We start from the raw sequence: 16693 nt of genomic DNA, 5'->3' as shown, positions 1-16693 counted from the left end.
GAACCAATTACTTGAGATTTAAATAATGTAGATTTTCGTTGAAAGTGTTGAGAAAACACAGGAGTCGATGAAATTGAGGAAGAATCTGGCTTGAACCGGTAAGGGCGACCGGTGTGATGGTCACTGGTGGGGCTCTGAAGCCAGAGTCTTTGCTTGATGTTTGAGTCTTTGCTTGATGTTTCAAAGAATTTGAATATTTTGCCTTCTTGAAAATAGAGTTCTTGAGTTGACATGTAGATAAATTGAAGTAGATTTAAAATAACTTGCCTTCTTGAAACTTGACTATTTAGTTACCTTCTTGAAACAGCATCTTTAGTTGCCTTTTTGAAACTTGACTTCTTTGGTTGAGCACGTAGGTAAGATCAACTCGTCGCCAAAAAGATGTAGTAATGTAGTCCAGACAAGTTGAGGTATTTCAAGAGGATTTATTGTAAGATGTTAAGTAGCCTGGAATAAGCCCCACCAGGAGCAGCCAGCATGTAGCTCAGCCCCATCATAACTGTGGCTTATCTTCAACCAGCACCCAACATTCCGTAGTACATCATAGTGCAGAAGCATTCCACTAGAAGGGCATTGAGTGGGTAAAAGCAAACATAGAAATATGCAATAGATAGAATACAACACAGTCATTACGCTTGCTGTGCTTGTGTGCTATGCACCGTATGGGGGCTGGTGTAACAAAACTTGCCAGGGCTGCTTTGGGTTCCCAGTCCGGCCCTGAGTGTCAATTAATTAATTAATTTTTGTGAATCACAGTGTGTAACTAACTCTGCACATTGCCACCTTACCCTGTTTTTGCTATACCAGAAGCCAAAGCTTAAAATTGAGGCAACGTGTATAGACTTTGTGTCTCTTTCGAGTGAGCGCTGCAGGGCAAGCAGGGGTATGATTTGGAAACGGCCTGAATTTGGGTGGGCAAAGTAGGAGGAGGAGTATTTTCCTTTCCCCAAATTAGCACATAGAGCACTGGAATTGTCCCTTTTCAATGCATTAGTGATTTTATCTAATTTATTTCAAAATTGTGCTTTAAATGCACTTTTGATTTAATATTTTTGAAAATGTTCACAGGGCAGGGGAACTTCCTATCTAAACCTTACTATGAGGAAGGCAGGCTCCCTTGCTGAAATTTATCTGACTTTTAGCAGTGCCAGTTGACGATGTGGGTGGAGCTAATAGAGGAAGTGGGTGGAGCCAGTGGAGGAAGTGGGTGGAGCCAACGAAAAAGTAGGTGTGGCCTCCGACAAAGATTTGAGCACCTGCACTTCAAATTTTACAAATTAAGCACTGAGGCAAATGATACCACTTCATCCTCGATCCAGAGGTCCTTGATCTGGGAGATCCCAATGAGGTCACATTTATTAAACCCCCGGGTCCGCCACAGATTTCCAAGTTTCTCAGAGTCCCACAAGGGGGTTGCCAGTGTGAGTCTGCGGTCGCAGCCCAAATGTTTGTTGGCTATATGCCATATATAGACCGAGTGACAGGTTGGACCCTTCAAGGGATATTTACAGGGCCGAGAATAGAGCGCTCTATTGTAGTTCCCTCCCAGCAGGAGCCATCTATCCATAGCGTATCCCGGGTCATCGACACAACCGTAGGACCCCTGGTTTATGGCCGCAAGATGGGAAGCCCAGTAGTACTTTTTGATATCTGGGAGACTAATGCCACCATTGTAGCAATTAAGGGGGAGCTTGGCCAGGGCGATCCTGAGTTTTCCGTCCCATAGTAGGTTTCTCTGAAGGCTCTCAAGTTCTTGGAAATATGATTTGGGAACAGGGTCTAATGAGGTTTGGAGTACATATAGGAGGCGGGGCAATGCCATCATTTTAAAAAGGGCGGCCTTGCCCAGCAGGGAGAGCGGCAAAGAGCTCCCTGTGTCTTGCTTCAATCTTTGCATAGGGGGCAGGAGGCTCCGGGTGAAACGGAGCGTGGGATTTAGTGAGATGACGATACCAAGGTATTTGAAGCCCTCTGTCGTTATCTGTATTTGGCAATTCCTCTGTAGAACCGGTAGTTCCCCTATAAGGTCATAGATGATGGATTTGGTCCAGTTTATTATACACCCTGAATACCTGCCAAACACTGCCAGAATATCGAGCGTGCATATCAAAGAGGCCTTCGGGGAGGCCAGGTATAATAAAATATTATCAGCGTATAGAGATATTCTGTTTTCCCAGTCCGGGGACCAGCACAGACCACAGATGACCGGGTCTTTGTGAATCCACACCGCCAGGGGCTCTAGGGCGAGGACAAACATGAGTGGGGACAGGGGGCATCCCTGGCGCGTACCGCGGCTCAGTTGGAATACTTTCAATTTTCTATTGTTTACCATGACTTGCGCCAAAGGTGCCGAGTATAAAAGTCTGACCCAGCCCGTAAAATTGGGCCCAAAACCCATTTTGTTGAGTACTGCAAAAAGGTATGGCCATTCCACCATGTCAAACACCATAGTGGCGTACAAGGAAACCAATATTGGGGGTTCCTGGATTGTGGCGGCTCTTCCCAACACCCCGTGTAGTCTGCGCAGGTTTAAGGCTGTATTCTGATGAGGCAGAAAGCCCGACTGATCAGGATGCACTAAGCTGTCGATCACTTTCACTAATCGGATCGCCAGAAGTTTTGTGAGGATCTTGGGTTCCGTGTTGAGGAGGGATATCGGCCTAAACGAGGCACAGTTGGTTTTGGGCTTTCCCTCCTTGTGGATTACTACAATATTCACCACCCTTTGGTCAGTTGGGAGCCTCCCCAACGGAGGTGTGTGGCTATCTTGTCGGGTCTGAGCTTGTAGAGCTCAATGGGAATGCTATTGGGACCTGAGGCCTTCCCTAACTGCAGCGATCGTAAAGCTTGAGCTGTCTCATCTTCCGATAAGTCAGCTTCGCGATAGGTGCGGTTTTCTTCTGTGAGGGTGGGAAGTGTGATGCCATGGATTAAAGCTCGGGAGTCTTCTTCGGTGTATTGTCAATTTGTGCGGTACACTGACTGAAAGTGAACGGCAAATTGATTGGCAATGTCCTGCGGGTCGGTGGTTGGATCACAATTCTCGCCCTTCAGCTCCGGCACTAAACGGCTGGCCCATTCCTTCCTGTCCAACCATGCTATCAGTTTCCCCGCCTTATCTCCATGTTCATATATTCTACTTTGCGTTTCCCTCCCCTGTGCCCTAGCCCTGTCTGTCACTATTGCTTTGTACTCATCTTGTTTTAGATGTAGCAAGTGCAAGTTCTTGGGAGTCACTGCCCCGAACAATTCGCCCTCCAATCTTTGAACCTCGTCCTCTGCCTGTACTATGTCTTTTTGCCTATCTTTCTTCTTACCAGCTATTAAGGACAAGGCCTGCCCACGGATCACTGATTAGTAGGCTTCCAATAATGTTTGGGCACAGTCCAGTGTTCCCACATTCTACTGAAAGTAGTGATAAGTGGTCTGGATAGTATACAATATTGTTGACTCAATATTTTTGTAGTTCGATGTTATAGGATTCGATGTTGTATCAGTGATCCTTTTTCCTTTGTAAGTGGGTAATCTTCAGTATTCTGATGTGGCTAACACCACTGGCGTCACCTGTATTGATGTCTACATGCTGGAATGTGTACCTTTAGGTGATGTACTGTCATATGTACAACTGTTCCATACATGATCAGAGGGTCTATAAGGTTTTCATTCTGAATCTATCATTTGGGTATGTGTTGGCCAATGTGTACATGAAAATAGGTTTTGCGTGATGGGTATACAGAGTAAGTGTAACCACATACATGGGTGTGTAGACCTGGGTGGGTGAGTCACACATACCCAATGACATTGATGGATGTTATTAGTCAGGTCAAAATGTTGTGGCAATGACACACATGGTTGGAAGACTTCTAGGACTATCTGGCAATGTGAGTTTGCATTAGGCCTGGGCGAAAATTTCGTTCCGTTCGCGGAAATTGCGATAATTTGACATTTTCGCGTTCCGCAGAGAGCGCGAAAATGTCAAAATTTCCGGTTTCCGCAGCTTGGCGATAATTTGTTTCTTGCTCGCGCTGTAAAATAATACATTCTCGCGTGCGCGCGATCGCCTTACCTGAATCCCTGCGTTCGCCGACAAGTTTTCTTGATCCGGTCGCGTTCTCCATGAGATGTTGTATTGTTTTTAGCCAGTTCGCGCTCGCAGTGAAGTCATGCGTTGCGCGATCACGTCTTTCTTCTCGCGATCATGCACCGCGAGACAACTCAAAACAAGATGGCCGCGCCCGCAAGCAACCACATGGGTAAGTTGGCGACCCGCAACCATGCAGAAAATCTCGCGAACATGCTGGAAAAAAACTTCTGCATCTTCGAGATATTTCCGCTTGTTTGCGATAATTTTAAACATTTTCACGATAATTTGCGAAAGTTAATTTCGCAAATTCCGCCCACCCCTAGTTTGCATGCCATTGAGATAGGTGTATTCAGTGAAGTGTGATGCATGTGCATTTGTAGAGGCTCATACACTGGCTGGTGACATGCATCAGGGACAGACATGCTAACATGTTGGGGTCATATGTGTGTGTCCGCACTCAGTACAACATTGGGATTAGTGTTATCGAGATAAGGAAGAAAGAGTGAAATCCCTTCCCTTTTGAACACAAGTGAAACCTCTTTCTGGACTGGATATTTCCTAATCCTCATGTACTTCCTGTGTTCTAAAGGCATTCAAGTTTGCATGGTTTAAAAGGTGTGCTCACATGGGACATTATAGACTAGGGATGATCCTAGTCAGACTTCTTTGTACTGAAATCTCACATCACTCGGAGCCACGTTGTCTCCATTCTACTCTTCTGTACTACATGTGAAACCTAGCTAAGCCACTCATGTGCATCTTTCAACTGTATCATCTGGCAGTGGACAGATGTGAAAGTGTCCCTTGGGAAGTGTGAATAGTGTGGCATGGGTACTTCCACGTGACTTCATTTTTGGTAGTCACACATTGCTGAAACTTAGCTGTGGCAGGTGCCCAGCAGTTCTACATGTTGTGGGTTAGAGATACCTGACCATTTGCTGATTGCAGGTCCTTGTGCGATAGTTAGTGATAGATTCCATGTGGACATCTCAAATGATGACATCACATAACTATGATATGCTACAAGAGACTACGTTTAGAGGCTGATTATATCTGCTGCTACACACATGAGGCTAGATTTGGAACAGGGTCGCACCTACAGTTGGAGCAGACAGTTGTTATGATACCAATATGTGTGACTGTGCACAGGTCATGTAGCATTCATGCATGTGCTCATGCCAATGTTGGAGCCAATGAAGTCATCCTTGTACATGTTGTGATCTGAGCAACTGTATAATGTGTTGTCTTAGGATCTGTTTGCCCAGTGTATTCACGCAATAGCAATTAACCGATTTCCACCATTCTTTCAGCATCAACCTAGGGCAGTGGAGGAGACAGGACAGAGACTGTTGGGGAAGCAGCTGGCCAGAGTGGTTTCCATCACACCAGTGACACAGAGGAAACCAGTGGCCCAGAGGGTGATGGGAGTGCACTGGAGGAGCCATCCGACACATCATCAACAACATCACAGTAGACCTCTAGTGGCCACTCCCTAGTGGTGGTGAACCCCCCTGGACCTGCATCCACTACATCCATGTCCACCACCCCGTTCCATCTCGACCCTCCCTGCTGTTCCTCAACCAGCTGTCCATGCCCACTTCCCTAAGAAGGAGGGAATCTCCTTCACACCAGGCACCTCACCCCCTGCCCAAAATGTCGAGGCCATTGACATCTTGAGGCAGATCTCTGTGGATCAGCCTGCAGTGCTGAATGCCATCCAGGTGCAAAGCCCACAGGTAACGCAGAAGGTCTTGTACCTGGAGGGCATTCACACTGACATGTCTGCACTACAGAGGTCTTTTCAGGCTCTGGGCTTCCATACTCACGGCAGCCTTCCACCAATTCCAGCTTTCCACCCTACTTCCTGCCTCTTCCCCATCCACAATTCCTACTTCCATACCTGCCCAAAGCACACACACACATAAGCATGCCACCTCAACATCCACACGCAGTACACGCAAACAGAAACATGAGGAAAAACACAGGCACACACCCATTCACCAGGCGCTTGCACCACTCACCACCGCATCCAGTGACATACAGCCAGATACCACACCAGCAGACACAGCCACTACACTAATACAGCCAACACCACACCAGCAAACACAGCCACTACACCCATTCAGCCAGACACCACACCACCAGACACAGCCATTATACCCATGCAGCCAGACACCACACCACCAGACACAGCACTACCCACATCACACATCTAGGCACCACAAAAGCCACATACACATCAGACATTTCAACAGACCAGACACATTAAAAAACCACACATATATCTGACACACAGAGACATGCACGCAGAGCCACACCTCAGACTTCACATCCCTCTACCACCAATACCCCACCCATGTCTCACGTTCTCCCCAGTCTCCCCAAGAAGTCTGTCTCAGTGCCCTTGAGCTCATCCCTGTCACAGCTGCCCGCAGCCCTCCTGCACCCAGGTCTGGTTTCACACCCTTACCTGTCCTTCCCACTTCTGCCCCTTCCAAAACACAAGGAAGAAGAGAGGTCAATGTCCTGGAACCAAACCACACCCTCCTAAAACCCAAAGGACTTCTTCGACACCAAACCCCAGATGTTCTAGAACCAACACAAAAAAAATGCTGTCCCCTGCTGGAGCAAGGTTTCGTATAAAAAGAAACTTGCTCGTATGCAATCCTCTCGAATAACCTGTAACATTATAATCAACCTGTCTGTAAGTACAAATTTTGCACCACATTTTACATATCGTATTTAGGGGAAGCTTTTCTATGTGCTTTACTAATGAATAACCCGAGTGTCCTAAAAATGGCTGCTAAAAACGTGGGCACTCTTCTGCGCATGCGTCTACCACATCTACGTGGTATGACGTTTTCTGTCGCTTGGGGGGAAATCTTTGCAGCTGCACAATAGCTTTTAATATGGCTGCTCGAAACCCTTGCACTAATGCACATGCCTATGCAAGATTTACTGAACCATTAATGCAAAAGATTTATTAAGTTAATGGGGTTAGAGTAGAAGTAAGTGGTATACAGTGAATTCATTTAATTTTGTATTCTAACATGTTCTTCTCTGATTTTATTAATAGCTCATATTTGGGCCTTGGAGGGTGACCACATCTCTGTTTCCTTGTGGCAACTACGCATGCGCGACATCTGCTTGTCCTGAGACCAATGAGATCATTGAATGGCTGCCAAACCCTAAGCCTAGCAAGGACATGGGAAGAACAACTTTTGACCCTACGAAAGGAAGAAGATGAAACATTGTAGTACAGATTTATCGATCTGCCTATGAAATGCTTGTGGGAATAAAGCTTGTGGGTATTAAAATTAAGGGGCGCGGAGCTAGACAATAGAACTAAAGACAATTATTGCACTTAGTATGGTGTGATGTCCTCACCCCACTGCTTGGCCCAATCAAATTGCGGGTGTACATGGAATTGAAACATTTGGGGGTGGATCATACACTTGAATTGGTATAACAGAGGTAAGTTCTAGATAGTTAGACACACTTGGCCCACAAGAAGCCGATGCTATGCTGAGTTGCTGCCCGATTTTACTGCAATCTGACTGAAGAATCCAACACTAGGGAAAATTCGCGGAACAACCGAGGAGGCACATCTAGGAAGGGGTCTGGACGAGCCCGAGCCGGAGAGAGTAGCACCAGAGAGGGGTGTAACGCTGGCGTTATACTAGAGGAGGTCACCTTCCCTGTCCTGAACCTGCCCTGAATCCTTGATACTCTGATGTCTAGGTCCTCACACCATTCTAGGTAAATATAGTTCTGTGGGTTGTGCTTCGTATTTGTTCTCTGTTCTTTCTCTCCTCAGTTACTGTCATCATATGAGATTAATTAATGTGAATTGAATTACAAACTAGTTGAACCACCTTTCCTGATAGAGAATCTTGATGTGTTTACGTGTATTTTATTTGATTCACAAACACATTTATTAATTCAGATAAACCTTTAAAACTCCTACTGAGTCTGTGGTTCATTACCATTATCATCTCCTCCCTATTCTAATCTACTACTAGATCTTTCGAACGTACATTTATACAGGAGACAGGAATGGTAAGATTACTGGTGTAAAGGGTTTCCTAGGGTAAATAAAAAAATGGATGACCAGCGGATATATGCCAGCTCATTGAGTGTATGAATGTATATGGGCCCAAATGAGTGTTGTGTGTATGTATGTATAGAGTTGGTAAACTCCGCTGCATCACCCCCCATCCGGAATGGCCAGACCCAGCACTCCCCAACCTGAGCCCAGCAATCCCTTAGACTTATCCAGCCCTCCCCATCCTGAGACTCGCCCTCCCACCGACCAACTCCAGCCCTCCCAATCCCAACCCCAGCCCACCTGAGTGACATCATTAAGGAGCCTGGCCTGCGACTAGATGCCCCTTCCTGGGAAGGTTTATCTGGTAGTGTTCTAGAAGGCAAGTTTTGTGGCACAGCAGTGTTCATGGACCACACTGAGAACATTGGATTGGCCATTGGCCTTTGTCTTTTAACAGAAATTTCTTGTCTGTAATAAAAACTTTCTTGGTTTTGAGACCTTTGTCCTGCCAATTCGATTGATGTTAATTGATGCCTTTCGATGATTTGCGATGTGTGTCTACAGTTGTGTTTGTTTGACCATGATAACTGATCTATTTGCAGTGGTAAGTATAGTCAGACCTTGGCACAAGTTATGGAGTTACAGAGGCAGAGGGTCAATGTTCAATGGATGTATCAGTGGGATGAGTTCCAATTGGTGCAGACAATGGATTGGGTTTTTTCTGCTCTGATAAGTATTGCACCTTGCCTTAGCCAATTTCCACGTCGTTAGGCTTGCGGTAGCACCTTGGACGTTGGGTGGATATGTGTCTAATGTGTGCAAAGTAGGTATTTGTTTCTCCACACATGGGGTATTGTATTGCCGTACCTATTTGGTACTTTGGATCCACATTTGACCATTTTCATATGTGTTCTTTCCACATATTTTAAGTAGATGTCTGACAACTAGTGTATTTATTATGCACATTAGCCACATGTGCATGCCACTTTGTGACAATATTGTTTGTTCCTGCTATACCTCATGCCACAGGTCCTATGCACATGGAGATTCTGAGGCAGATGCAATATGGACTGTGGCCTTGGCCCTTAGCCTGCCATGAGTGCCCCTGTTTTGGAGTACTCAAATCTACAGGGAGACTTTACATTGTGGACTTCAAATGTTTGACACCGTGGTTTGTGGGAATCTCATTTAACTGACTTTCCTTTTTCATGTGGGTAATGTGTGAAGGCCCATTACAGTGGTTTAACAGTGGAGGTGTGTTTTGTTTTCCTGAGACACCCATATTGATTAATGTTCGATGTCACAACAGAACCTAGCTTATGAGCAATGTGACGGTGTCACAGAAGTTAATTGTTAAGTCATTCATGAAGAGATGCTGTTTTGTGACACTCGTTATTGCACACATCAGCACACCAGCTTCTGAGAGGTTCACAATTTGTTCCTCCTTCTGTCATTGCATCATATCAAGGTTTCTGATGCAACAAGGTACATTGCACCTACAAGAAGCAAGGACTGTTGGATCTGCCAATGGTTTTAGTTAAATTAGTTATTGAGGATAACAACTTTGGCTTCATTGCATAGGATTATGATAATGCTTCAGTACTGACCTCACAACTTTAGGAATGAAGTATTGTGAGTCTCTTTGCAGTTACATCTGCCACAGTGGAAGGTGGTTCTGCTGCAGAGTTGATTTATAGTCGAGGGTGAAGCCAAATATGGAGAGTCCGATGGGACTCATCTCTGTATCTGCTTTATCGACCTGCAGGTGCTAACCACCAGCAGACCCACGATCACTTCAAGCCCTGCTATGCAACTCTCACTGCTCGCTCTTTCTAATGTCCTTTCAGGCCCTCTCATATCCAGCTTCACATGCAATATGTATTGGCAAGATTTCCCACACTGATGTCTTGAAAACATGTTGTTCACACTCCCCACTCTTACTGAGCAAGCTATGCACCTGCTTGTCCATGGTGGTGCCTCACTTTGCTGTGGACTGACTGTACACGGGTCAGTGTGAGACTTACCAGCAGTTGCATCCGTGACAGAGTCGATTTTGGGCAGCATCGAGCAGGTACAGCAGCGGCAGGACGTTTGTGATGGGCTCCATGGCGGTAAAGGATGCGCGGAGCTGTGTACAGGTGGGTTTCGACCTTCTATCCCTCCCTTTTCGCCAGCTCAGATAAAAGCGGTTGGACCGCATTTGTCAGCTCATCGGAAAGGCTCATTGTAATTGGGTGGGGGGATTGTGAGGTGGTCCGTTCTCTGACGGGCTCCATTGGTCCTTCCTAAAGCCAACATGGTCAGAGGGACTGTGCCAGTCAGAAAACTGTCTATTCGCATACATTGTAATCCAGCAGTCGGACCGACCTCTTTTGACTGTACCGCGGTGCTCCAACCGCCACCGACAGGACCGCGGAAGCCGGTCCGACCGCCATTGTAATGAGGCCCTTAGATTGTATTCACACATACAGTCAACGAAAGGAGAGTTGAATTAAAAATTGCCTAGCTATCACAACAGAAGATTTCAATTCTATTAAGGACATGGAGACGAGGATTATGCTGTACTTTCCCCACTTTTTATAACAGCAGCCATGTTAACATATAACAAAATACTTCATTTTCCATAAACCCTGGGAAAAAGTCTACAATAAAACAATGTCCAATCAACACAGTCAGGGACCCTTGATAGTCCTTAATCCCTGTTGCTGCCTCCTCTTTCTTCCTGCACCAGAAATCGAGCAACATAATCTTCAGTCCTGTTTAGACCTATTGAACCAGAAGAAAGTGAATAACCAGTTTATACAATATCCTGAATTGACATCATCACATTATTTGTACATCACATATGAACAAATGCTACCAAATTGAATACTTGACTATACCCAGCTTTATGTAAATTGTTTCATCCCCGGGTGGGCGTAACCTTATGGATAATGGGTGGTCTAATCCTCTCCTCCGCGTCCTTAATAGAATTGAAACTTTCCTTTACAATAGCTACAACATTTTTCATTCTATGTCAGGACCAGAGGCAAGGATTATGCTGGTTTAAAGCTTCTCCACAACCAGCGATGCAATGTCGGGAACTGGTTTAAAGTAAAACCTCTTAAAGGTAGAATCTGAAAACCAGAATGAGTGCCTAATATCTTAGGGCCTTATTATGAGTTTCTGACCACTGAAGCACCGTGTCTGTGATCGCTAGGTGACCGCCGTGCTGGCAGTCCACCTGTCCACCGCATTACAAGTTGTCAGTGGGGCTGGCAGTGTGGCTCCGGTGGTCTATCGATGCCAGTGTGTACATTTCGACTACATATGAGTTGAATGCACACATATGCATGATACATATGGAAAGATGCCACCTACACGTTGCCGGAGTCCGACCCATATGTGGGCACTCCCAGCAATGGGTATATGGTATGATGTTCTCCTACCTGTGTCTCACCACAGGCTGGGTCGTATTCCTCCGGGTGAAGATACTCCTGTGTAGGGGAGACCTAGAGGAAGGAAACCACATCGAAATCTGCTTGGAAGAACTGGACAGGGGTGAGTATGCACCCCACATTCTTCCTTTCCGCAGTCCTTTGGACACGGTCAGCTCGCAGAACAGCTAACTCGTAACACGGATGGCAGGCTTGCTACTCTGTACCACCCTATGGAGTCTGCCTTCCCCCAACTGTGCTCCCAGCTTTTGGCAGTGTGTGCTGGCAGTCCAGCTGCGGTCCCTGCAAGACCAGCACTCCAAACTCCTAATACGGCGGTCGGACCGCCACCGTTGGCATGGCAGTCCACGGATCGCCAAACTTGTAATCAGGCCTTTAGTACCAAATGCCAGCCTCTTGCCTAGCCCATCAAACCCATCTAGTGATGGTAGGCAAGGAGACAGCCTTATACATCTTCCTGAGTGCAGTAAACAGTTGCCTCTCACCACGGGGGCAGATATCCACTGTCATTGTCTCATAGCTCTTTATGCACCGCACTACAAACAACTTTGAGGCATCTGGAAAGGAAGGGTAAGAAACCATACGTGAATAACATTTTAAACAACGTGAAATATTGAAAGTTACCCATCTGTGGTAAATACTCTACCCGTAATATCCAATTCTCTGACATCTGAAACCATTTGACACAAAGTCATAAAAGGATGGCCAGCTTGGCTGAAATCTTCTTCCTTGAAAGATATTTGCTTGCCTGACAAGATAAGAAAAGGTTAAGAACCTTGTTGACGTCCCATCGAGTGGAATACCTATGCTCTGGGGAAAGGGATAATCGGACGCCCAGCAGAAGCTTCCTCACTAGGGGGTGCTCCCCTACCAGTTAATCCCCCACTGGTGTGTGACCCACCAATATCACTGACCTGAAGGTGCTGATGAATATATAGGCCAGACCCTATGAGGCCAAAGAAGCGGGAAAATGCGTAATATGGACAATGTCTTCCCCCACTGGATCCAGGTGTCGATGACACCAGCCCAGCCATCGAGCCGATCTATATCACTTGATGGTTCTATCAGCCCATGCCTTAGAGATGAATGATGTATCTCGGCGTGAAAGCCCTGGGACTTTCAAGCTTTCCCTATAATCTTTTATGCCGTAGGAGGTAGAGACCCTTCCAGTACCGGCAGATGGCGATTCCATTCGGGGTCTCAGAGAAGATCCGGAAAGTTGAGGGTTTGGAAAATTGCAGGAAAGTTCCAAAAGCACTGGATACAAGACTTGTGATCTCCATATTGGGGTCGATAGCACCTTTTGTCTCATTTTCATAGTGAATGGGGTAAAGGCGTACCCATGTTTCATCTTCCAGTCCTGCAGGAAAGCATATTTGGCTGCTGTCTCTGGCTCCAATCGCCAAATGAGATACTTGGAGAGATGGTGGTCTAGACAAGATGCAAATAGGTCCACCAAGAACAGGCCACATTTTCCCTGAAGGGCCCTTTAAAACTGATGGGTGCTACTGCCAGAGGCTTGTGTCCTTCAGGTGGTGGGAGTGCCAATCGGCCACATGGTTGGATTTTCCTGGGAGGTGTTCCGCCATCACCGCGATCTGGTGCACGAGGCAGTAGTCCCAGAAGTTTTACCTGGTCTGAGAGGGTCTTGGATCACATACCTCCTAGACAGTTAATGTAGGGCTCCACCACTATGTTGTCCATTTTGAGAAGGACACATCATTTAGCTTAGTCTTTGGTTCAACACCTTACCTCAAAAGAGCATGCCAACAGTTTAAGGTAATTGATGTGTAGGGTCTTTTCAAGAAGGGGCCATCTTCTTCCGGTGGAGAATTCTCCATGCCACGTGCCCGAGTCAGTGCCACTGTTCACCTTTATTGAAGAGAGGCAAGTCTTCCCGAAGCCCAGGAGCACCAAAGACTGAGTGGGAAGACTGACTTCTGTTGATTGATGATGAAGCTAGAGACACCAGTTGTGTGACTGCCATCTGAAGATGTGCAGAAAGATTCCAGGGACCCTGGTCCATCAGGAGAATGGTGCTAAAATAGATGTTGTAGCGAACACCCCGAGCTCTGAGAAATTCCACCACCAGGTACATTACTTTGGTAAAGGACCGCGAGCGGATGATAGACTGAAGGAAAAAGTGGTGAATTTGAAGGTCTGCCCCCGCCATTGGCGGTGGGGGGGAGGACTAGGGTGGTTATGTAAGTGTCCTTGAGGTCGCGACTCACCATCCAGTCATTCGGTGCAGGAGATCCCCCAGGAGGTGGATACCCTCCATCTTGAAGTGGCGGTAAACCAGTCACTTGTTGAATTCTTTCAAGCTGATCACCGGTCGTTGGCTGCCATACTTCTTCTCCTCCAGGAGGAAATTGCTTCTGCAGCCTCCCGTGACATAGATGGTGACTTTATCCGCTGGGACCCATTCCACTGAGCGTAGGTGAGAAGTTGTTCAGGGTCAAGCATGTCAGAGGTCTCTTGAGGGGTCGTCTGTGGGCGTTTTATCACTAGGTTGGCTGGGCGAGAGGCACCATGGATAGGACCCCGTATCGTGCCCTGCTTTGGAACCAGAGGGAGAATCAGTCTCTGGAGGGGTCTTGGTGGGTGAGAAAAGAAGGTTACATTGGTGGGTTGGAGCCCAAAGGCCCGGGCACAGGAAGGTTTGGTGCCAAGGGCAGAGGCTGGTCTAGGAAGGCTTGCTTCAACCTATCGAAAGCATCCAAAGTGATGCCGGGTATGAGATCCGTTTTGCTTACGGAGGACGGGGCAGGCTTGTCAGGTGCCCCAGAAGGTAGCAGGAGCATAAGTCTGAGGCTATATTCCCTCCCAATGAGGGGTTCACAGGAGTGCCTGGCATAACACAATCATTTCTGATCCAACAGAGCCACTGATTGTTGAACCACTTTTAAGATAGAGGCAACCATAACTTATCATAAATGGTCATCAATTAAGAGATAGGTCATACTGTTCTCCTCTATATAGGCCTCTTCAATATCGCTCATACTGGACAGTGACTGTTAGGGATTACCCAATGTAGGTTTGTAGGTCTCTGATGTCACCATGCAAGTTAGAGGGTATTATTACAAAGGTGTGGGTCTCCCAGCCACATTTCAGTAGCCCAAGGGGACAATACCAGAGCAAACCCCTGCAGAACACCACTCTCTCCCATGTGTTGCCAGGGGTTGCAGTTACGCCTGGGCTGGTGTCCCAGTATTTTTTTACACTAACCTTTCAATTGCACTATGTGCTAATGATTCATACAGACCCTCAGGAGGGGCATGATGCCCCAGGTGTGTGAGACAAAGGTCTAATTATATTGAGCTCCCAGTTGACCAGGCTGAAATTGGCAGATCACCTCAGGGGAATTAGCTTGCTGGCTCTGGAGATGAGACACGCTGAGTGCGCTCACCACATGGTGTCCTTTAGTGGTTGGGGGACCACACCGCGAGGCCCCAAGCACTGTTAAGGAAAAACGGCCATGGAGGAACGACAAGCGTTCCTGATGCTGCGCCTGCAATAAAAACACAGCACATTACAAGAAATTGCCAAAATACAAGGATTAGCACTACAATAAATAATAGAGAGATGGCCCAGAGGCAGTTATCTCAGCTACTGGAGCAGCAAAGAAAGAGGAGGTAGAAACAGGAATGAGGGACTTTCAGGGGGTCCCTAACTGTGTTGATTGGTCATTGTTTTACTGTTTACTTTTTCCAGTGTTTACGGGAAATTACGTCTTTTCTTATCTGTTAATATGGCTGCTGTAATAAAAAGTGGAGAAAGTACAGCATAATCCTCGCCTCCGGTCCTGATATAGAATTTGAAGCATACGACGACCACAACATAGTGATCTGACAAATGAGAGATTAACTTAAAGGGGACATAACTCTTGAAAAACCATGAAATAATACAATGCAAATGTAACTACATTTTGTGATATATATTAAAAAAATCTCGATGCAATGATTAGAAGGAAAATTAACTGAGGTTTGTATATCCATTTGATAGAAAAAATGCAGGAATGCCGCCTGAAATTCTTTTGCTTAAATTTGTGAAAATGCCGCCCAGATCATCAAAGTGGTAGTACATTTAATGCATATTTCTGTTTTAAAATCATTTGTAAAAGATATTACAACCTGCATTTGAGGCATATAATTGGTTCAAAAATAATTGTCAATCTTTAAATATGAAGGTCGTCTGGAGTAAAACGGCCCTTGTTGGATGCGCATATCAGAAATGTCCTGGTTTTGACCTGCAAGTTTGCCACTACGCTCCTCAGTAAGTACTGTGTTTTTTTTACTTAAATAAATGTATTCTTATATGGTTGCCGCCTGAGGTGTGTGATAAATTGATCTGAACACTATGCGTAATTTCATGATTCTCTCATCATCCCGTTCTATTCGCCTGAAGCTAGGTTTAGAGTTTATGGGGCAGATTTATGAGCCCCTTGCGCCACTTTTGCGTCACTTTTCCCATGTTAAAAGTGACGCAAAAGTGGCGCAAGGGGCTCATAAATCTGCCCCTATGTTTTTTTGTTTTTTTGCCGATGAACTGTTTTATATTTGCCTTCTATGTTGCATTCAATGCCTTTGTTGAAGGCACGTACATAAAGAGGAGCTGATAATTTTGGGAAATTAATTTAACTAACTATTGCTGCAGTTGTCATTTTGGAGGATTTTTATGGATTTAAATACGTTTCCACCTGAAGAGTGGAAAAACATCATAGATCACGAACTGTATTAGCAGAAAAACTAATGTTACCACAATGTAATCATATTCATTATAAAATCAAATGTACAACTTGCAAAAAAGAGATAAAAACCTAAATAGGCTACTTAATGATGAGCGTGTGAGTAGCTATTGGATAGAAATATTTAAATAACTAATTATTAATGAGTACTCCGTTATCATCACAAGTTTTAAATATATTATTAAATTAAATTGAGCATTGCAACCATACAATAAATTATTTAGCATAATTTGAAACCATTTTAGAACTTGTACTATTTACTAATTATAACTAATGAAACAATTCTTGATTCATCGAGATATACCCCTACCGTTGTGAAACTTACAACATATCACCAGTTTGATGCATATGTTATATTGCATTAAAATAGTGTCATG

General features: G+C 45.5%; 1 protein-coding gene across 1 annotated transcript in view; it reads left to right on the top strand.

Moving 5' to 3' along the window:
• Nucleotides 1-16693, top strand: part of LOC146822011 (cysteine-rich secretory protein 2-like) — a 326571-nt gene that overhangs the window by 249610 nt on the left and 60268 nt on the right. The window contains exon 5 of the mRNA XM_085609951.1: nt 15759-15844. Within this exon, the coding sequence (XP_085466077.1) occupies nt 15759-15844 (86 nt within the window). The remainder of the gene's footprint in view (nt 1-15758; nt 15845-16693) is intronic.

The sequence above is a fragment of the Triturus cristatus genome, chromosome 6 (assembly GCF_964204655.1).
Source record: "Triturus cristatus chromosome 6, aTriCri1.1, whole genome shotgun sequence".
NCBI lineage: Eukaryota > Metazoa > Chordata > Amphibia > Caudata > Salamandridae > Triturus > Triturus cristatus.
Note: the sequence above shows the minus strand (reverse complement) of the source record. Positions and strands in the feature narration are given on the sequence as shown.